General features: G+C 41.1%; 1 protein-coding gene and 1 long non-coding RNA gene across 3 annotated transcripts in view; both read left to right on the forward strand.

Moving 5' to 3' along the window:
- Positions 1–11,708, forward strand: part of LOC113981690 — a 17,718-nt gene extending 6,010 nt beyond the window's left edge. The window contains exon 3 of the long non-coding RNA XR_003538495.1: positions 11,433–11,708. This is a non-coding gene — a long non-coding RNA (uncharacterized LOC113981690). The remainder of the gene's footprint in view (positions 1–11,432) is intronic.
- Positions 11,709–11,743: 35 nt separating this feature from the next.
- Positions 11,744–20,707, forward strand: NIM1K (NIM1 serine/threonine protein kinase). Of its 2 annotated transcripts, XM_027709231.1 has the most exons (4): positions 11,744–11,814; positions 12,377–12,615; positions 17,355–17,623; positions 19,568–20,707. In XM_027709231.1, the coding sequence occupies exons 1-4, from the start codon at positions 11,744–11,746 to the stop codon at positions 20,315–20,317; spliced, it is 1,329 nt and encodes a 442-aa protein (XP_027565032.1). In that variant the 3' UTR covers positions 20,318–20,707. The 2 variants fall into 2 exon arrangements, with proteins under 2 accessions (XP_027565032.1, XP_027565031.1); XM_027709230.1 differs by lacking the exon at positions 11,744–11,814 and having other exon boundaries at positions 12,013–12,615.
- The last annotated feature ends 1,065 nt before the right edge of the window (positions 20,708–21,772 follow it).

A 21,772-nucleotide genomic window follows, 5' to 3' on the forward strand; every position in this document is an offset into this window, starting at 1 on the left:
TTCTTCTGTCCAGTCTGATCTGAGAACTCCTTTATGTGGCTGGATGAGTATACTAAATGATTTTGAATGTGCTGTATTGCACTGGGCTGCCCACAGTGACAGTGACATTTAACTGGAAATTGCTGCACCTGTTGACTTGCAACATCTAGGGGTGAATGGGAGAAGCTGTTTCCATTGACCTCCACTCCATGCTTTGCTCTCTTCAGGCAAGTGAGGAACAACTGCTGGCAGCCTGTTGGGAGGGAAAAGCCAGTGATAACAGCAGTGGGTGCTTTGGTGGTAGTCAGAGCCAATGTGGGAAGAGGAATTGCAACAACCCCTGGTTCTCTGGCAGGTTTTCCTTGGATATCGCACATGTGAGTCTGTGGTGGCTATCTACTTACATATGTGTCTGTGTGATAGGTACATCCTAAGATATAATTGAGTATGGGATCAGAAGGATGTAAAATAGAAATGTGGAATTAGGGCTGTAGTACAGGGGAAAAAAGTTGAGTGAGAACCCTTGAGGTTACGTACTTTTATCTGACCCTCCTTTTGTTTCCCTGGTTCCATCGAAGGAGCATATGTTTCTCTGATGTGTGTCCATACAGTGAGAAAGGCCTTCTTCTCATTTGATGTTACTGGTCACCTTAGAAACAAGTGTAATTATCTGCAAATGTGAAGAAGAATGCTGAGAAAATTTTAAAGTCAGAGCCAGTTTTGGTGAATGCATTCAGTAAAGGAGCCTGGGCTTTGAAGTCTTGCAAACTCAGCAATGGTCCTGATGTTGTGGCTGGTAGTCTACACAAAATGGTGCTACAGAGGAGCCTGGTTCCTGACTGCTACACCATGAAAATGAGAATCAATTCCTTAATTATATTGGAGTCTTTTTCCGCCAAGGACCTGAGCTTCACTTGGTAGATGCTGAGATGACAATTAGGTGCAATACAGTTCCACAGAAATTTTATGCTTCAGAAATACTTTGTGGAGACTCCCTAAGTTTGGCAGCTTTAGCAATGGCAGTACACTTTTGGTGTTGGTCTCCGCTAATCCTCCCAGTAGTAAATATAACGTGGTGTATGTAAGGGATCTCAGGGCTCTGAACAAGCACTGTCTGCCAAGGCCTCTGGAATTTTAAAGTTTATTTGGACTCTCATTCTGTTTGTATTTGTAGTCAAGTTTTACACTGCTACCATAATTTTCGTATGTGTAAGACATTCTGCTAATAGAGAGATTGACAAATGTGTTTCAGTACAGAAGTGATATGGAGATGCTCAAAAGATGTCTGGTTTTTGTCTGAATTTTGACACTAGGTCACCTGGTGAAACCACTTGAGGAAGGATGAAAATATGCCTCTAGTAACAGTATTTTTTCTGTCTTCCTTGAATTAGTACGTTAGAAATCAGAATTAAAAGACAATCTAAATTATTCTGAAATAATAATTACAAGAAAACTTTGTTAGAATTGGAATTCTCGTATGGGCTGAAGGAAGAGAACTCAGCTTCATCAGGCCATATGTGAAGTCACAGTATAATTTTTTTTTAAATCTGATTCAGTAGCATTGCAGAACTTTTCAAAGCTCAGAATTCTGTCTTAAATTTACTGCTGTAATAAGAAATTCAGAGTTAGTAAATGTATTGTTAAGACTCCTTTACGTGATGAGAAAGTCCATTGTTGGTACTAAAATAGGAAAAGTGAACAGATTCCTTCTTCATCACAAATGAGACACCATTGTTATAATTTCATCCATCACACTAGCAGTCTTGGTCCTTTAGCAATCTTTCAAGTCAGAAATCTATGTGCATTTTTTGTTACACTGGAAAAATATGTAAAACACCTTAAAGGAATATTAGGAGTATCCCCATCAGGGGTAGTAAGCAGGAGTTGTGGCATTGCCTAAAGTGAACAATATGTTAGTCTATGTGCACACCTCATTTCATTTTCATGAACAAGAAGAGAGCATAGCAAGGAGAAGTTGCCTTTTTGCTTGGCTTTTGATTTAACTTTGCACACAAGTGGTGTATATGTTCAGTTCTATATCATGTCTATGAAAAATTGTGGAGTTCTATCTGGAGAGTGCAGGGGGTGCAGGATGTCAGCTTGATGCTGGCTTTGAGATGGGAACAGGCTTTCAAATTAATGGTTCTCTGTTTTTTGAGTACATGATCACTGCTGTAAATAACTCTATCCTTGCCTTTCGAGTGGTTAGGGGTACCCCCAGGTTTAAAATGAGAGACAGAAATGTATGAAGTTCTTTCATCCAGTAAACCAAATGATGCCAGCCCTGTGATTTAGAGGTTATGAGAATAATCTCTTTCCAGTCCTGTTGAGCTTTGCATAGTGTCACCAGATTAAGTGGTGTGATTAGCTGGGTTAAGTACTAATTATATGAAGAGGATGCAAGAGACATGCATTTTCTTTCTTTTTCTCTCTCAGCTGGTGCTGTGGCACTGAGAAGTGCTGCTGCCATGGAGAGACAGGAGAGTAAATATTGTCCATCAAGGTTGAGTCAGAGACCTTTGGAGGAACCAGAAGAAGCTCTTAATCATTGTGTTAGAGGCTGAAAAGCTTCGTGCCAGCAAAGCAGGCAGTTCTAGCTCAAGGCAGTGTTGACTGTTCACACGTCATCACCAGGCAGGATTAAAGGCAGTGTCATGTCTACTCTGAGATGCTTGATGGAGAATTTCTTCAAATACACCTCTTTGGGAGCTGATCGTGAGACTGCTTTCTGAGAGGCTTCAGGCTCTTAATGGAACTTGTTTGCTAGACAGAGGGTATAGGAGAGCAAATAAATCAAATGTCCCCTCTTACCTGAAAATAAAGCTGTTACTGCAAATACTGCAAATGTCTTCATTTCCAGACCTGATTTCTGCTATCACTCTGTAGTGCTAAAACAATGTAATGTCATTTGTAAATGGCTGTGAAGAGTAAAAGGTTTTGGTTTTGACTCTACAGTTCTTCATGATGCATTTTTTTTTAATAATCGGGGATGTGGAAGGGTGCCCTTCTTGAGAAGGGGTGAGAACTTGGCCTTTTACTGCCAGAGGCTCTTGACTGTGCCCAGGCTGATGTCCTGCCCAGCACCTGACAAGTCAGAGTTTGTCCTGAGAGAATGTAAACTTGGATTGCCAGCTGCACTTTGTTCAGATTTCAGGGCAACATTAAGCGTTTCGTGTCTTATTTTATCTTGCTGGCCTCATGGTGTTAGCCTGTGTAGTTGGAAAAGCTGAACAGGCCCTTTCTCTGTATCTCTTGTTCCCATTTTCCGCTATTTGCAAAAGGTGTCCTAGAAACCTTAGTAGGTCTTATGACTTTATGTTTTTAAATGACATGTCAGATGAACCACCAGTGACACTGTGTGTTGCCTTTAGTAGTACACCAAAGCATCATTGTGGTTTTAAAGTCATATTTTTTTCTCAGCATCCTTTCCTGCTGGTATATAATTTCATGTGCATACCACTTAAACAGCAGTTGCATTCATAAGTGTCTTGAAAAAACTCCCGTCCAAGAGGTTTTATAGTTTAATTATAATGATAAATGGAAAAAAGTATGTTGTGCTCAAGCAATTATCACCATTAAAGTAGTATAGACTCTTACAATTTTTTTACTCTCTCCATTTTTTTCTCTTTCCTTTCTCTTTTTTTCCTAAACACTAATTATGAACTAGTTCCTCTGATTGTTTTCCTATTGGTTTTTTTCCCCCCATTTTACAAAGTAAAATGAAATTAGAGTTTTTTCCCTTACACTGAGTTTTGCTTCCCTCAGGCAGCTGCTCTTTCTTGAGCTGATAGAAGGCTGCTGGAAAGGGGTAGAGCATTAAGCAAATCCAGGATAGATTAGTCACTGAATGAACCACTAGCAGCATTACAGTTGTCTGTTTAAAAACAGGTTGCTATTTCAGAACTTTAGTCTAAGAGGAATAGCTTATAAACTCTTCTGCATGTCTCTAGTCTCAGATGCATTTCTGCATTCTCATATGAAATTCTCCTGCAGATTTCTTCAAGGAGAAAATAGAGGGAAGGTGAGGAACTGGAGTATCTTAACTGTAGACTTTCAAATAAATGTGGGATTTCAGATCGTATTGTGTGAATGGTGGGTGTAACGGAACTGCACCGGGGGAGTGGATCTTTGCAGGGAAGATTATGGTTTAAACATGTTCTAAAATTTGCTTATGCTGTACTTCAGTGTATATTTGCTTTTTGCTTCCGTAGTGAACCTACACTTCCGGAAATCATGGAATGTAATTTGTATCTGTGTGATACCATAGAGTTATATGTAAGAATAGAGTTACATGTAATGCCGTGGACTTATTCTTAATTTTCATTTTTCAAATTTGACAAAATCTGGTCCCTAAACTTGAACATTGAATGTGTTACTCATTAACATTTTAACAAAATATCAGCTGTCTTAGCTTTTGAGATGTTTTGTGGTCTTCTGTGTGGTAAGTGTTATGATCTTTTGTATGCCAGTTCATGCCCTATGATATATATTTAGCTCTTCCAAAAATCTTTGGAAAAACAGTTCCCTTTCCAGTGGATTTAATTAGAAAAAGTAAAGTGGAAAGAACACTGATGGGTTTCCTAATGCTGCTGGATACTCAGATTTGCACTGTTCTTGCTAATGGAACACTGTTTTGTTTTGTCAAAACTTCATTTTGACAATAATAATAATGACAATAATAATAATAATAATAATAATAACAATAATAATAGTCTGAGTTCAAGGACAGATACTGAACAAATGCCAATAAGATTAGCTAATGAAATTAAATACTAGCCAAATGTATTAACATTAATATTCACTCAAGTCAGGAAAGGTTTTGCTGTTCAAATGTGATATGAAAAGTAGGGTGGTTTTTAGGGATTTGAGATGTAGCAGCTTTTTTTGCATGACTCTGCCTTTCAATGAATCAGTAGCAAGACCTGTACTGCTTGGCCCTCTGTAGTGTTCCTCTTCTGCACCTTCCCAGCCAGAAGGGTCTTGGTCTGTGCCTACCCTCAAACACTGGCAGCTTTCCCTGCCCTCAAACCCTGGCTTCTTTGCTGATCCTTGCAGCAGAACGAGGCAGTTGCCTAAACCTGTTGGAGTACAGCCTCCTCAGCGCACACTGATGTATTTGAACATTTGGTTTGAGAGACAATATTATGAACTTTTCAGTGCTCCAAAACCAGTTTAAGGGGGAGAAAAAAAAGGCTTATAAAAGAAGCCTAGGATTGCATGTGAAGCATTTAGCAGCAATACTGAAGCCAAAGTCACAAAAGAAGAGTAAAATCTAGAGTTGTGTTCTATCTTCTTTGGGTTAATATCCCTCACTTAGGATCCTTACTATGCATCACAGCAGATTAAGCTGAGAGAACAGTTGAATTTGCAGTGGGCTGTCTTGAATGTTTCTTGCTGACATTACACTTTTTCTCTAGATCCCAGTTTCAAAAGTACCCGTCCTAATTTCACTCCTGTTCTCAATCCAGTGGAAAAGGAATCTTTAGTGGGCAAGATATCTTTTATATCTTTTCAAATTGCTCCCTGAAGAATAATATCAACTGCCTATCTTCTGCCCAGATACATTGAAAAATCACCTTATAAGTACTTAACCTTTTAGTTCTCAGTACTTTTGAGAAGTGCATATAGAGTGATAAACTTGATTACATTGTAAGAGGTAATGTTGTTTCTATTTGCTAGGGCCAATCTAGTAAGTGAGGAGTAGTGAAAGAAAACTGTGATAGGCAATCCAAACCAGAACATTTTCTGTTTTCCTTGTATGGAAATACATTTTAAGTTTCTCTTCCTTGCAAATAATGGCAGGGTAATTTTATTGGATGCCACCTACTTGGCAATGCTTATCTGCCTAAATATACAATCATTCTCTTGATATGAGTAAAGACTGATTTCTTCTGTGATTTCAGTGGGACCCAAAGTATTTCCTATTTCTTACTTCTTGTACTACATTTTGCTTTTTCCAGAGGATTTGTTTTATTTTCACTGAAAACCTATATGTCAAAATAATTTTTAGTGAAATAACTGAATTAGATGTGAGTTTTTTCTGTTATTTAAAAGGCATCTCTGTTGATTTTGAATACGTTTAATGGAAATTGATTTTATCCTAGAAGAACAGTTTCAAGGCAAATTCAAGGCGTTATACCTCAGGGAAGGAAATAAAATAGACTGGCCAGGTTAAAGTTTTAAAAGGGTAAATTTGATTCCAAAAGACAATCAGACTTCAAATTAATCCCTCCCATGTATTTCAAAGACCTGGGAAATCAATGGGCTCTGCTAATAAATTCTTTTTTTGTCTTTGCTTTTAATGCAATTTTCTGCACAATTCAAAGACAGAGTAATTAATTTTAATTCTCTTTCTAGCTGTTTTTATCATCAGTGCTGTGAAAGGATCAAAGGGATTTTTTTCCCCTTCATTTTAGTTTCTACTTCACAAGTATTAATGTATTAGCTTAGTATTGTTTGTGTTGCGTTGATTGTTATGCATTGATTTTCTTTTCCATATACCCTAAGCACTCTACAGACTGTGGATTTGATGTGAGGCTCCACCAGGTGGGTTGCACCCAGCCTGTGTTGGTGGGGTTACATGAGCTCTGAGTGCTGAGGGCTCTGTGCATCTTTCCTTCATCTCTCATCCAAAAGTTCATGCCAGCCAGTCAGCAGATAACCCCTGGGGAGGTGGAAAGGTGAGTCTGTGCTGCACCCTGATATCAGTGTGGCATGAACTGCCTGTCAGTCCCTGGTGGGTCTTGTGAGTCAAGCTGGAATGCTCCCTAGACACAGCCAGTCACTGCCTAAAGATCATGGAAAGATCTCTTAAGACTGGATTACAGATTAGGGCACACCAGTGTGTTTTTCCTCTATCTCTTATCTCTGGTTTTGGCAAGAAGGAAGTTGGACTAAATGAACATGGGAACTTGCTTGGATCTATAGTTTTCTTCTACGGTGACCTGTGCCGAGTTGTGCTTTCCACGCTCCTGCCTGTATCCCATCAGCAGCTCTGGGAATAGGCTGATCAGGTAAAATCCTTGAGAGATCAGGTTCCATCAGTGAAATAACTGTGTGTGTCTTTAGGGGTCCATCCCAGAACGAGTGTGGGATCAACCCAAAAGATGAGGGTTTCAGTCTTTCTGGTGCAGTTAAGGGGAGATACTTGAGCAATCATCCACATGTATCCTGCTTCAGTATGCAGGGCTCAGGCTTATTAAACTTATAAGTAGGTTTCAAAGTCCCTTGTTTTCTCCTCTGAGTTACAATTGTAGAATTAAGTTGTGGGCAAGAGTTAGTGTGTTCTAATGTGGAGGGGCAGTTTTGTGGCTGTTTTTTCCTTTTTACACCAGAATTGTTGTTTTCTTGGTTTGATAACAGTGTGTACAACAGACATTTCGTTGTGGTGAAGGAGTCAGTACAGTGCAGATGTTTGTTTTCTCTTCCCGCTTCCCTTCTTGGTGCTGTGGCTATCAAGCAAGGTTTCGCATAGAAACCACTGAAGGTGTTTATGTTCTGTTTCAGCCAGGGCTGCTGCATATGTTAGGATTCCATATGTGGAAAAACAATGTAATGTCTTAGGCAAGAATATTTATAAGGCTGAGAATGATAGAATCATTTAGGTTGGAAAAGATCCTTAAGATGATTAAGGTCAACGTGTCATGGTTTAACATTGCAGTGAAGTGCTCCCCTTGCCCCTGCTCCAGCTTGGACTTACTCACAGATTGTAGTCCCTTAGGGTTGTACCTGCTTGGAGTGGAATTTTATCTCTGAGCCAGTCTCCTCAGAGATATATATACCTGCTGTGGGAGAGACTTATCCACAGCCACAGTGGCTTTGAAATGTACCATAATCCCTTCAGAGGTGTACTAGCTGTGGCACAGTCATAACCACGGCCACAGATGCTTTGAGATGCACCTACTCCCACATGGACTCATCTGCAGGTCACAGTCCCTTCAGCTCGAGTTCCCACAGGAGTTCCAGCCTGTCCAGCACAGCAGCACAGGAACAGCAGCGATGCCTTGGTCACCTGCCAGCCCAGAGGCATCGCTGTGGCTGCTATCAAAGTGTTCCCAGGCACAGCAGGAAGGTGATAAGAATAATGTTCATCATGTCTGGTTTTCGTCAAACAATAACTGGCAAACTGAGTGCTATACCAGCTAACTGCAGTAATTCTGGGATGTACAGAAATGGGTGGCATGTGGCCCTGGGCAGAAAGAGCAAGTTGTTTCTGGAGGTTCTCTACTGTTAGTATTTCCTCCCACTTGATCTGGGAATATACAGGTCTGCATTCAGCCTGTAACTGTGCTATATTTTGTGTTTTGAAAAGTTGTTTGGTTTTTTTTTTTTAACAACTCCTATGAAGCTCTGGGTTATGTTTTATATAGGCACTCTTTTTTGGCATTCACAGAAGTAAGACTGAGAGTGCTTCTTAAATCAAAAAGTGTGCTCAGGGCAAACCTTGAAAAAATGTTGATTTCCTTTGGCCACAACAGCTGTGCACTCAATATTAGTGTAGCAAAAGCAGAAAAGTGGAGCTATTATTTTCCCTGTGGTGTCTGGCTGCACAGCAGAGCTTTTGTGTCATGTGTGGTCTGTGGTACAGGTATTGTGAACTGTTCTGTCTTTTATAAAAGATAGGTCTTCTATACACAGGAGTATACTGGATTGTTGGTATTTGCTTGCAACAACTTAACTTTCAAAGCTACAATTAAAAAATGGGGACAATATTTTTCCTGCAAATGACATTAAAAAAAAATCCCTGCTACTTTAAATTCAGTTTGGTTCTGGAGTTGGCTCATGGTGCATATAATGTACTAAGCAGGAGACATGCTGTTCTTCAAAGGAATTTACGCAAATTAAGCTAATCCCCTACCCTAGGGAAATAACCTTCAAAATCCTCATCTCCTCGGGCTAGACAGCAGAGGGCCTGAAAAGGGAAATGGTGAATGTGTTGCAATATCCAGTGGCATCCTCATAAAAACCCTGTTACTCTGAGGATTTGAGTGGTAGGAGACCCTCCAGTGTGGCTTCTTTCACATTCACTGTTAACAGGAGCTGCAGCAATTTAAGCACTCAAAGCTGAGTGGTTTTTTGCTTCTCTGAAAGACAGGCTTAATAAAAGAGACCAATTTGCGAAACACAGTGCTTGGAGCCTTGGTCTAGCTGCTTGTGTGTTTTCATATGCTCCATTTAAAGCTTCTTAAAACCAAGTCACTTATATGTCACATATATCTGTCAAGATGGGATTTTAGGAACCAAAGTCTGTATATCCAGTCATCTCTGTCTTGGTTTGATCCTTTTTGCTTTCATTCCAAACTTCCTTAGAGTTCCTATGCAGGGTTTAAACTGAACCTGCAGCTGAATCCTGAGGGTATTTAGCACTTAAAATAGTACTAGAATGTCAGTTTGAAAAACTAGGTTAAACAACAGCAGTGTTGGGCTGGCACAGGTCTTAAAGGATTGATACGTTTGTTCACTGTCTTGTTTTGCTTTTTGTAGTGGTTTTGTTGTTTTGGTTTGGGTTTGGTTTTGTTTTCTTTTGATTGTTTATTTTGTTTTTTAAAGTTATTATTTGGGCAGATAAGTTCTCCTGAGGTTCTTCAGGTCACCAGTCAGCCAGAGTGGCAAAAAAAAATTAAATTATTGTCCTTCATTGTATTTGGATCGCTTCTGATTTCCTTGTTTTCCCTTCTCTCTTAGAATTTCTTTTACAGTCAGTGCCCTTTTGTGTGATATCAGGATAGATTTTACTGGTTTAGAATACAGGAAGGAATGTAGGCCATAAATAGATGGCATATATTCTTCTAACACCAGGAATACTGAAACAGCTCATCTCAAAAGACAGGGAACACCTCACCCGTTGGCCAGATGCCAGGAGGTTACAGGATTGACAATTAAGTGGCAGGCCTGAAAGGGAGATTAATGGTAGGCTGTGCTCTAAAAAAGAGCATGTTGAGCCCCAGGAGAAATTTCCGCAGGAGCAAATTCAGGAAGAATTCAGCCATGTGCTGATGGTTTGAGGCAGTTTTGCCTTTCTCTTGACTCCTCTATCCCCACAAGGTTCTGGCATTCCCATGTGGTGTGTTGGTCCCTGTGATTCACTTGGAATGGGCTAGCTGCCTTCTCTGCCTTAACCGAATGTATTCAGGAGGGGCTTGTCTGTACAAGTCTGAAGGAAATCCTTCTTATACAGTCAGCCTTTCCTGCACAGCCAGGTAACTGCAAGGGCCCTGATAATTTTTGCAGAAGATGGTCTTTAGCTGGGTGACTTTGACTTGATACTGAATAGGCTGGCATTCATAAGACTGAGCTATCCAGACCCTCCTGTGGAGTTTTTTTGTTTGGTAGGTGGTTTTTTTTCCCCACCATTAGTAGTTCTGTGTTTCTCCTTTTGCAAAGCAAGATTGCCTATACCTGCCATTCTAGAGTGCTCAGAGCCATAAGTTACAGCTGTTCTTTGGTAAGGTGACAAGGATGCCACCGCCCATCCAAAGACACTTATTTAAATAATAGCTTCTTGTTTGTACGTGGGACTTCTGACATTGCTCATGGAGTTTTCCAGGCTTTTGTATGGACAGCCTGTGCAGCTGTGGTTATCCTCAAGCTCATAGAGCAGAATGGGATCAGAGTTCTGCCTCTCTAATGTCTGCATTGCTGTGGCAGAGCAGATGAGTGGTTTTCAAAAGCCCTGCTCTGCTAGAGTGCTGTCCACCACAAAAACTGTGAAATACAGTTAAGTTTCATATAAAGAGTTTTTTATTACCTGAAATATTTTTACAATTGTGATGTGAAACAGGTTAAAGCAGAAAACAACTATGGGTCAGAATTCAGGCAATCCTGCAAGAAATCATCCTTTCCTCAAAGGGAGAACAAACAGAATATAAGAAACATTCCTGATTCAGAGAAGTGGCAGAGAGAGTGACAGACATCTGAGGTGGTACCTCTGACCTCTCTTTGTCTTGCTCACACAGGAGATCGGGGATGGGGGGTGGAGGGCAGCTCCACCTGGCAATGTTACGTGCCCTCTGCTAGTGCAGCACCTTAGCTGACTGTCTACCTAAGCCCCAGGCATTGAGTTACTGGTCTAATTCACTCCCCCTCAATCTGGTGAATCTGTCCTGGGAGTCAGGTGTCTCCTGTGTTCATCAGTCAGATATGCTGCAGGCTGAGAGCAGGGGAGGTGAGCTCTGCCCTCTTAAGAGCTTTCATGCCCAGCTCACCACCCTCGGGCTGCATGATTAGCAGTTGCTGGTCAACTCCTGTTTTCCCAGGTTAAAGAAGAAAGGTAAAGAAGAAAATAGTGGTGTGCTGCTTTAAAGGTAAGTGATGCTTGTGTATTTATAGTAAGAACTTCCACGTCTGTGCTGCCAGAGTTAAACTGGTGAAATGGTATGCAGGAGGCTGTCATTTAGTGAAGCGTGTGGCTGTTATGTAAAGGTTTTAATTACTTTTTTCATCTGTCTGCTTAGGAACACGAGATGTCTGGCAAAATTTTGAGAAGGCTCAAGGTGTTAAAGAAAGCTCATCTAAATAAAGGAGAGTTAACCTGACATTGCAGTTACTTAATCCTGTATTGTCCTGCCATGTGACTGCAGGGATACTGAGGCGCAGCATTTCTTTTGCCTAGGGCACAGGTTTTGCCTTTCCTGTCATCTTCTAGAATTAGTTGCTTCGTTAAACCCACCATGGGAAGGAAACAGAGCGGCAACAAACTTTCTACAGCAAGGCTTCAACACACAGTGACATTTCCAAGTCACAGTGACAAGCTCACAGCTGAAGAATGAATCAAAGGCAAACCTTACAGCCAGCTCTTGGAATGGTACCAGAATCAAGTAGAACTGCGCTCTTAAGGTCAGCTATTCAAAATTAACTGGAAGTATCTGAATTTATTAGGAGCAGTTAATCAGCTTTCTGTTTGACCTTTATCTATCAAGTTGGTTTTCAAAGCATCAAGCTAAAGCCTGAAAATTTGTGTCAAATATTTTCCATGTGTCAAATGTACTGTGTAGACGCTGAGCACCTTGCTGCTTTCTTGCACAAAGTTTGCAGTTTTAATTGCAAAGCCTCTTTCACCTTGTAGCTGAAGATCCCGACATACTCACTCTGTAAGTGAGAAATTGATGTATACGGCTTCCAGTTTATCTCTGATTTTGAACAGGACATGCAATATGCAGGTTGGGCAGATATGGTTTTTAAGTAATTTTCAAACTAATCCTTGGACTTTCCGTAAACAGCTTTTTTTTTTGCTACATTTGTCGCAGTTTCTATTATGTGCAGGATTGCATATTCATTCAGAATTACTTCATTTAAGCTTGTTATTGCGACATTTTGTTAATGGGGAAGTGATTACCCTGTAGACTATGACAACAGGATATGTGAATGAAGGAGGTCATAGAAAACACCGCTGTTCCAGGTGGAATCATGAGGATAGTGGAGAAGATGATGGGCACCTGGAGTGCTATGGAGGAGATGAAGACAGCAGGCAGCACAGGCTGACCCCATTTGAGAAACTAATGCAGGATATGTCTCACAATGAAAAAGTGGTGAAAGAATTAACCCTGGGAAAGAGAATTGCCTTCTATCGAGTCAGAGGAGAAATAGGAAGTGGGAATTTCTCACAAGTGAAGCTTGGAATTCATTCCCTAACTAAAGGTAGGCACCACTGCATGTTGACTGCCCTATACAAGCGGCCTTCTATGGGAAGAAAGGTGTTGCCTGAACATTAAATACACATATAGTTTGTATGTGTCTTTTTAATGTTGCTGAGTGAATCTGTTGGCAGTGTCACAGAAAAATGGTCAAGGTTGGAAACATTTTCTCTAGATAGCAACCAAGAAAAGTTCATCACTGCAGTCCATGGTGTTAACATATCCCATGGTTCAAACACTCGACACTTTAAAGCGTGTGTTTGTGCCTCCCCTCCTACAACCTGTCCTGCCAGTCTGTCCTCTTCCCTGCTCCAGCTCATGGGCTGCAGGGCTACAGGTGGTGAATGCCCATGGCAGTGTGGCTGGGCATGCTCCTGCCTGCAGCCAGACGTAGCAAGGCTTCCTCTGTTTCATCACAAATAGTACTACTATGGACCAAGATTTTATTTGGTCACAGTAATTTTGGTGACAACTGTTATGCCTGCTTTACAGACTCATTTGCAGACAGCTGGGATGGGGCTATAGGTGTGGGCTGAGCAGATGCAGGGAAACAAGCCCTGGAAGGAGAGTCAGATTGAGAAAAATGCCACAATAGTAAGTGTACAAAGATGCAGAGAAAACTAGTCACCCTGATGGAAAACAAGAACAATTTCTATTATTGTCAGACAGAGGCAGAAAAAGAAACAGGACAGTTGATGACAAGTTCTTAGTTATACCTGTGACTGAAATGTCCACTGCAGTTACCTAACCCTTCTAGTCCTTCATAGAAGATAGGATGCTTTTCTTATTTAAACCAAGAAAAATACTTGACAATTCAACACAAACACCACTTTGGCAATACCAGAGCTTTCTTTTTCAATCTGATTGGCTGTCCTTCCTTCCATCCTTTTGTAGGTGAGAGAACAAGATATGCCCTGAAACCCATGTATTATCTCCCATTATTTTCTCTGACTGCCTCTTTCAGCCCAGACTTCAGAGGGTGAGAACTTGTGTGCAAGAGTTGTTGCACTGGGAATCTAAGTGGAGAACTAATGGTTAATTTTTCACTTTTAAGCCTGCCTCCGCCCAAGGGTTGCTTTAACTGGGTATGGAGTTTTTGATTTTGCTTGTTTAAGAAAAGCAACTCAGTTCTACTTGGCCCATGGCAAGTTGTTTCCTCTTCTGTGATTTTTTTTTTCTTCCAGAGGTAACTGTCTTGTACTTACTGCTGGAAGAAATTCTGCTCCTGTATCTGGAGCAGGAGGAATGCTAATGAAAGGCAGTTAGAAATTTGATCTGGATGAACCCTTTACTTGCTGAACTTACTTATAAAACAGGTTGCTTTAGCATTTGAATAGAATCGATTGAAAAAATTTGAACTTGGTGAATACAGTAAGCTTGGACAAACTAAATACCAAAACCAAAACTCTTCCTTTTTCTTGAAAAGTTTCTTTTTCACCAGAAATCTCTCCAATTATTTTTTTTTTGCTTATTTGTACCTTTTTTTGGTTAAAATATTCACTGGGCAAAGAGTTGATTTCTTGATACTAAATTTGCAACTGTCATGTGGAAGGAAGAATAAAAGATAAGCATTTTCTGACTCATCTCTGCCTGTGAGCTTATCTGTGCTCATAAAATACAGTACATAGACAGAAGAACAGGGACGTGCACACAGGCATGCATCCATACCCACTCACCACCCCCACAAAGAGGATTCTGTTTTTTGCAGTAGATGCACATCGTTGTATTGGTGATGATGTTCCTGCACAATGTTAATGAGTACTAGTCTTTTTTTTTTGCTGATTATATAAATACAAAGGCTTCATTATTAATGCTGTTTGGATCTCTCTGGTAGGGGGTGGTATATGTGTCAGGGCTGTTCAGCTCCTCAGTTACTACCATAGTGTTAAGTATGGTCTCTCTCCATACATGTCACCCTATATCAAACGGAGAAACAGTTTTGGCTTTTACTACCATGAGCCTTTGTAACAATTACACTGTGTGTGCTTTTCTGTTGTCCTTGTGGTCTGTCACAGCAGGACACATGATTTCTAGAGAGAGAGAGGAAAAAACTTCAGGATCATACTGGATGACATACCTTGTTTCTCTCACAAGGGCTGTCTTGGCTGTTTAGAGAATACAGAAAAATCTTTGGTGCTGTGATGTGGCTTGGACAGGTGTGCTCCTCACTGGGTAAAAAACTGGCTGGATGGCTGGGCCACGGGAGTGGTGGTGAATGGAGTTACATCCAGCTGAGGCTGTCACTAGTGGAGTTCCCCAGGGCTCAGTGTTGGGGCCAGCCCTGATTAACGTCATAATCAGTGATCTGGACAAGGGCACCCTCAATCAGTTTGTAGATGACAGCAAATTGGCTGGGAGTGTTGATCTGCTGGAGGGCAGGAAGGCTTTGCAGAGGGATCTGGACAGGTTGGATCAATGGGTTGAGGCCAATGGTATGAGGATCAACAAGGCCAAGTGCCAGGTCCTGCACTTGGGTCACAACAACCTCAGGCAGCTCTAGAGGCTGGGGTAAGAGTGTCTGGAAGGTGGCTCAGTGGAAAATGATCTGAGGGTGCTGATTGACAGTGGCTGAACATGAGCCAGCAATGTGTCCAGGTGGCCAAGAAGGCCAATGGCATCCTGGCTTGGATCGGCAGTAGTGTGGCCAGCAGGACCAGGGCAGTGACTGTCCCCCTGTACTGGGCACTGGTGAGGCCACACCACAAATCTTGTGTCCAGTTCTGAGCCAGTCACTGCAAGAAGGACATTGAGGGACTGGAGTGAGTCCAGAGAAGAGCAACAGAGCTGGTGATAGGTCTGGAGCACAAGTCTGATGAGGAGCGGCTGAAGAAGCTGGGGGTGCTTAGTATGGAGAAAAGCAGGCTCAGGGGAGACCTTCTTGTTCTCTACAAATACCTGAAAGGATATTGTAGCCAAGTGAGGGTCATTCTCTTCTCCCAGGTAATAAGCAATAAGACAAGAGGAAATGGCCTCAAGTTGTGCCGGGAAGGGTTTAGATCGGACAGTAGGAAAAATTTCCACACTGAAAGGGTGGTCAAGCACTTTTCCCCCCGTGTTTCTTTTTAAAACGTTGCAGGAAAACTGACAAGGAGGAATAGTAGTTTCCAGCAAAAGGAAAGGGAAGAAGATTTCTTTTTTAAAGCCCAAATGACCCCAACTTTTATAAATCAAGATGTAATGATGAAATGGAATGGTTAAGATTGTGAGAATTGTTCTGCCTGTAGTATCTAACCATTTAGTTGAGTGAATGTAGCCTACTGCAAGCTGATGCTCATTCCTTGTGGTTTAAGAGATCCGTATGGTAGGAACATGACAAGGATTTTAGTCTGTCACTGCTAGTCAGCAGTCAGAGCACTGCCAGGATGAGTATCAGTAGCTGCATTTCCTCCCAATTCACCACGCAGGAGCAGGTACCTGCCTACCCAAGGAGCTCCTTAGAAAGCATGAAAGAGGTCAGAGAGCAGCAGCATGGAGAAAACTGCCCTGTACTAAGCACAGACTCCTGAAAACAGGCACATCAAGGGTAATTCAGTGCCTTCCAAGAGAATCATATTTGCTTCAAGTACTTGCTGCACTTCAGTAGAGAAATCAATTGATGCATGTGTGGTACTAAAATATGTAAATGTACCAAACATGGAGTTTTCTTGATCTGTAAGATATATACATAAGTATCCTTAACACTTCCTTTAGATATGTTGAAATACTAAACTTGAGTTAAAAACTTTTTGTCATTAAGTAGAAACATCTTGAGTGCTTTTCTACCAGAACGCATGTACAAATATAATACCCTTCTCACTCTTCTCTTACAGTAAAAAGTGAACAATACCCTTTTTTTTCCCTAATTTACTCCCATGTGCTAGAAACCAGGGTGAAGTTTTTTTCTGAAAGATTTGTTAAAAGTGATTCATTGCTAAGAAATCTGTGATTGGTTGACTAAGATATTTATTTTCAGGAATAAATAGTTGTTTTTATTGCTGTGATCCAGTTTAATTTCGCTGTCCTGACAAATTATACAAAGCCACTGTAAACCTGTTTTAACCAGACTAATCCTTCAAATACCAGCTGTATTCAGAATAGTGAAGACAAAGGCCATAACCTACAAACTAATACAGAAACATAAGGACAATTGTGATTGACCTCTTCATCCTGCTCCGAGCTACCCTGATGATGTGGTACAGCTGCAGATGTATATGTGTTTTGTGGCCCTTGCCTTCACTGTAGATATGCTACAGAAAACATCTAGGACTTAACAGCAGCTTTGCATTACCAGAACAGCATATGTCAGCTAGGTTTGCTGTCTTACAGGATCCCTGCAGCGTACTCTGCTTCACTCTTTTCTCCCTTCCTCAGAATAAAATCTTGTGTGTGATGTGGATTCATGGCCCACTGTGGCATACAGACATAAAAATGTACTTTTCCTGTATTCTGAACAGTATCAAGAACTATTAATACATGAACACATTGGAGAAACTGGCACAGCTGTCCTGACAAAGACAAACCTCAACAATACTGATTTTGCTAACTGAGAATTTGGGGGGGGATGAGAGAAGAAGTTAGGGAAGAGTTCTCTAAGTTGCATGTACTTCAAAATCTCTCCATTATAAACCTTCAGGGTTATAGCCAGGGCCTCTAAATTTCCCCGAAGTTTGTCTGTCTGGTGTGAAACAACCAAGCATTGTCGTAAAAAGTATTACCATTTGTACCTATTGCACTAATAACATGGAAAAATATCTTCCTTTTCAGAGAAAGTTGCAATTAAGATTTTAGACAAGACAAAGCTAGACCGGAAGACTCAACGTTTGCTGTCTCGTGAGATATCCAGCATGGAGAAGCTGCACCACCCAAATATCATCAGGCTGTATGAAGTGGTGGAGACACTCTCAAAACTGCACCTGGTGATGGAGTATGCAGCAGGTGGGGAGCTCTTCACTAAAATCAGTACAGAAGGAAAGCTGCTAGAAATGGAGTGTAAAATAATCTTCTCCCAGATTGTGTCTGCTGTGAAGCACATGGTAAGTTGCTCTTACGCAGGCATGTTGCCCCTCACTAGTCTTAGCAGATTTTGTGGGTGTATCTTTTGGTTTTCAACTAGTAGATTTACTGTTACCCAAAGTTTCAGACCCACATTTCTGAAAAGCAAAACAGCTGGAGAAGAGAATACCAGAGAGCTTGCACATCTACCTCGAGTTACTGCCTCTCTGTTAACAGCTTTTGGGAGAAGACTGAAGTGGGAATACCTGGTGGGTGGAATCATCCCTTTTGCAACAGTGTTCTGTCTGCCTTAAGGTGCCATGGGCACCAGTGAACAAAGCTTCATTTCTTTCCTCCACCTATTTCAAAACATGGGATTAGTCACTCTTCTGCTAGAACAAAGTGCTCCAGAGAGGCACGTTAGGTGTTGCAAACATCCAGCTTGCTTATTAATGAACGTGGGAGTCTGTCACGTAAAGACAGGCCATTCCTGGTCCTCACTTTAGCGTGAGGTTAACACCAGCAAGTCCCTTCCCCCTCGCCTGGTCTTCAGTACCTGCACCTGGGATGATGCCATTTGTGTAGAGCTCAAAGCACCTTGTAAAGGCAGAAAGGAGCAATTAACTACTTCAATACCATGTCCTCTGAACCTTGCATAGTAACTACAGGTACTTCAAACCACAGCATGAAAACACGGGGGACTGTTCTACAAGTTTGACAAGTAAAAGTAGTACTCGTTAAAGTTGGCTCAGAGTGCCCTCTGGCGGCTCATGTTCTCTTGCCACATAATAGCCTCTGGTGAGGTCAGAAGCAAGGGTGTTCCCAGGTCACACGCTGCTCCTGTCTTATATAAACAGTATGCATTTTTTATATATTTTGACAAAATGATTGTATGTCCTGTAAGTGATGGATTAGCTCCAACACTTTTTCTACAGGACAGATACCCTGCAGCTACAGGAACTTAATTTACATTTCAAAATTACACCCAGATTAGAATTAAACCCAGATTACTGAGCTGGCCAACCTCTTCACTTGTGCACACAGACTTCTGCACAAGTTTACTTTTGTTAAGACATCAAATCCAGACTGTATAAATCCCATCTGACTGCTGCCAGTCCACAACAAGAACAGAGGATCCCTGCCTGTTACTGATGCCAGTTGAAATAGGATGTTAAATGGTTTCCTTATTGCCTCCAGATACTGCACCTTGTTACTCCAGAGGGTAGGGCAGAGTGTGCTCAAACACATCCATTCCTTCTTGTTAGTTCAAAAATGATGCTAAACCCTTACCTAATCAAGATAGGTATGTTGTGACTAAGCAGAACAAATTCAGTTTGAGTCCTTAGCAACTACTACCATTTCCAAGGGAAAAAAGTAGAAGTTACAGTGAATGTATTTATTTTAGCTTTTTAAAACTAGAAGACACCACTAAACTTGGTATCCTGCAACATGAAATACCATGAAGCCCAAGTCTGTGGTCCTTTTCTCCTGCCACCACCAGTTCCTCATAGGACATTAGATCACCCAACATAATTGTAGTAACTTTCTTACTCTGTGATTATGTTCACTCAGTGAACTAAATAAGCACTTATTTCCACAAGCTGTTACATGTAGTATAACTGCAAAACCAAGTGTTGTGAACCCTGAAAAAATACAGATTTTGCACATGAAGGTATCTATCTAGTCTTGTAGGATTAGCCATTCTGCCCTCATGAATTTGCTTCACAAAAATACTTAGTATAGTTGGGACTATACTATGTTCTTAAAAAAATCCCAGCATCCTTCATTTCCCCCTACTCAATTGGGTTTGTATCATTAGAGAATTAGGTTATATTTGTTTAATACTTTTTCAATTTTGTTGCAATACTAGTTATCTTTGCCCAAGATAACTCCCCTTCTCCTGTGGGGTAACTAATCAATTAGGGGTAGCCATTGAGAACTTTCCAGTTAACAAACCAATACCAACTTCTCCTCTTGTCCTACAGCATGACAATAATATCATTCACCGGGACCTGAAAGCAGAAAACATCTTCTACACCAGTAACACCTGTGTTAAGGTGGGAGACTTTGGATTCAGCACAGTAAGTAAAAGAGATGAAACTTTAAAAACTTTCTGTGGCTCTCCTCCTTATGCTGCTCCTGAACTCTTCCGAGATGAAAACTATATAGGCATCTATGTGGACATCTGGGCACTAGGAATCCTACTATACTTCATGATGACGGGTAGCATGCCATTTCGGGCAGATACTGTAGGGAAACTGAAGAAGTGCATTCTTGAAGGGACGTACACTTTGCCTCCCTGCCTCTCAGAAAATTGCCAGAAACTGATAAAAGGAGTCCTTCAGCCCATACCAACCAAGCGATACTCTGTCAAACTGATTATGAACAGCGAATGGATGCAAGGCATACAGTTTCCCAAACCTTTACAGACATTTAAACTGGATCCTAAGTATTTATCAGACATCAGTATGCTCAAAGAAGAAGAAATTGAAGTGAAAAATATTCTGGAAGATCTGGGAATCACAGAGCAGCACATTCAAAATAACCAGGGAAGAGATGCACGCAGCTCAATAACAGGGGTCTACAGGATTGTGCTGCACAGAGTACAGAAGAAAAGGGCACTTGAATCTGTTCCTGTCATGTCCCACTCAGACCCCACAGAACAAGACTTGAGGAAAGCAATCCATTCTTACAGTGGGATTAAGCACACATCCAAGCTGTGTTCTATTTTATAAATTTGCACTGCAGACTTTATACTCAGCACATTTGACAGAGGGGATTATTCACTTTTCAAAGGGGATTATTGATTTTTCCTAAATTCTGGTGTTACGGTTTTTTATTTGTATTTTGAATAAACCAAAAATGCCTCCTCTTCTTTGCATTTCTCAAGTCACAGTGAAGCGCTCAAACACTGAGCTCTCGTGCATTTGTTTGACCCTTGCTCTAGAGACATGGTATAGCCAGTGCAAGAACCCCAGTAATTGAAAGGATCATGAGTGGAGGTGATCATTTAGTAAAGATCATACCACTGCATTTAACCCACTTCGAGATTCCTAGTACAGGCATGTAACAGCTAACTTCTGAAAAGCTGTGTGTCAGCTTGACACAACTTTACCACTGCAAACCAGGACAGTTTTTGCACAGAACTAAATTTAAGCAGAGACCAGACCATAATCTAAACAATTGCAAATTCTTCTTTTGAACTTCCTCATCAAGATAGTTTTAAAAAAGCATTTTCTTTTAAGAAACAGCAATGCTGCTGTTGACTGCAGTTCTGTTTGTCATGATTCCGAAAGACAAATTGCAGCATATGTGGCTGCAATTCCTAATGCCTGACTGGTTGGACTACCATCAGCTAACCTTCTGACACCTTCCACTACTTGCATGATTCTGTCAGTCGGGAACTGCTTGGACTCATTGCACTCCAATAAAGAAAGATATAAATGTACTCCAAAACTCATGTAGTTTTAAATTCTTGCTGTAGCACTTGTTATCAGTAGCTGAATGCAACCAGTAGCAAAATCCACTTGTATCTGCTGAGCATTACAGGCTTGCACTCACTCCTGCCACCCTGCTTTGGCAACCAAAGCTGGAACAAAGATGATTTTGATGCTTGACCACTGCAAGTTAAAGTTGGATAGGCTGACACCACCAGTTGTTCTGAGCATCATCAAGACGTAGATGCTCGAATTTTCAGCTTTAATTGCTGATTTTATACTTTCATCTTCAACAGCATCAGCTCCAATGCAAAGGACAAGAGTGGTAGCTTTCTTCAGCTGACCTGCTTAAGCTAAGAGGTAGAGCCTGTATGACTATAGTTAAGGTAAGATAGCTGACAGAAGGTTTATATAGGTAGAGCTGGTGCTTTCAAATGTTAAGGGCAGGATGCCTTATATATTATGAGGGCTGATGGGGCAATTAGTTGACTTTGGAAGGAGTAATTAATTGAAATGAGCAACAGAATGAGTCTGAAAAGCCACTCCTGGGAAACTGGACTCAGTGAGGCTCAGGTATGTTCAAAGCAAGAACCAAGTCCCCTTCGCAGATTTTCTGAGGGGGATAAAACAATACCATCTTCTGTAAGACAGTAATAAAGATTAATTCCATTTTGTGAGGTGGGGATTAATTCCTCTGCTATAAACAGTTTCCACATGAAAACATTTTAAGTTATCTTGAGACATAGCCCTGAT

The sequence above is a fragment of the Neopelma chrysocephalum genome, unplaced genomic scaffold, assembly GCF_003984885.1.
Source record: "Neopelma chrysocephalum unplaced genomic scaffold, ASM398488v2 Primary Assembly neopelma1_96710, whole genome shotgun sequence".
Lineage (NCBI taxonomy): Eukaryota > Metazoa > Chordata > Aves > Passeriformes > Pipridae > Neopelma > Neopelma chrysocephalum.

What these genes read in the sequence shown, in the direction of transcription:
- NIM1K (XM_027709231.1), top strand. Translation starts at nt 11,744, where the DNA reads ATGAATCAAAGGCAAACCTTACAGCCAGCTCTTGGAATGGTACCAGAA. An exon ending in AATTCATTCCCTAACTAAAG is followed by an intron (nt 12,616 to 17,354) that starts GTAGGCACCACT and finishes CTTCCTTTTCAG; the next exon opens with AGAAAGTTGCAATTAAGATT. An exon ending in TGTCTGCTGTGAAGCACATG is followed by an intron (nt 17,624 to 19,567) that starts GTAAGTTGCTCT and finishes CTTGTCCTACAG; the next exon opens with CATGACAATAATATCATTCA.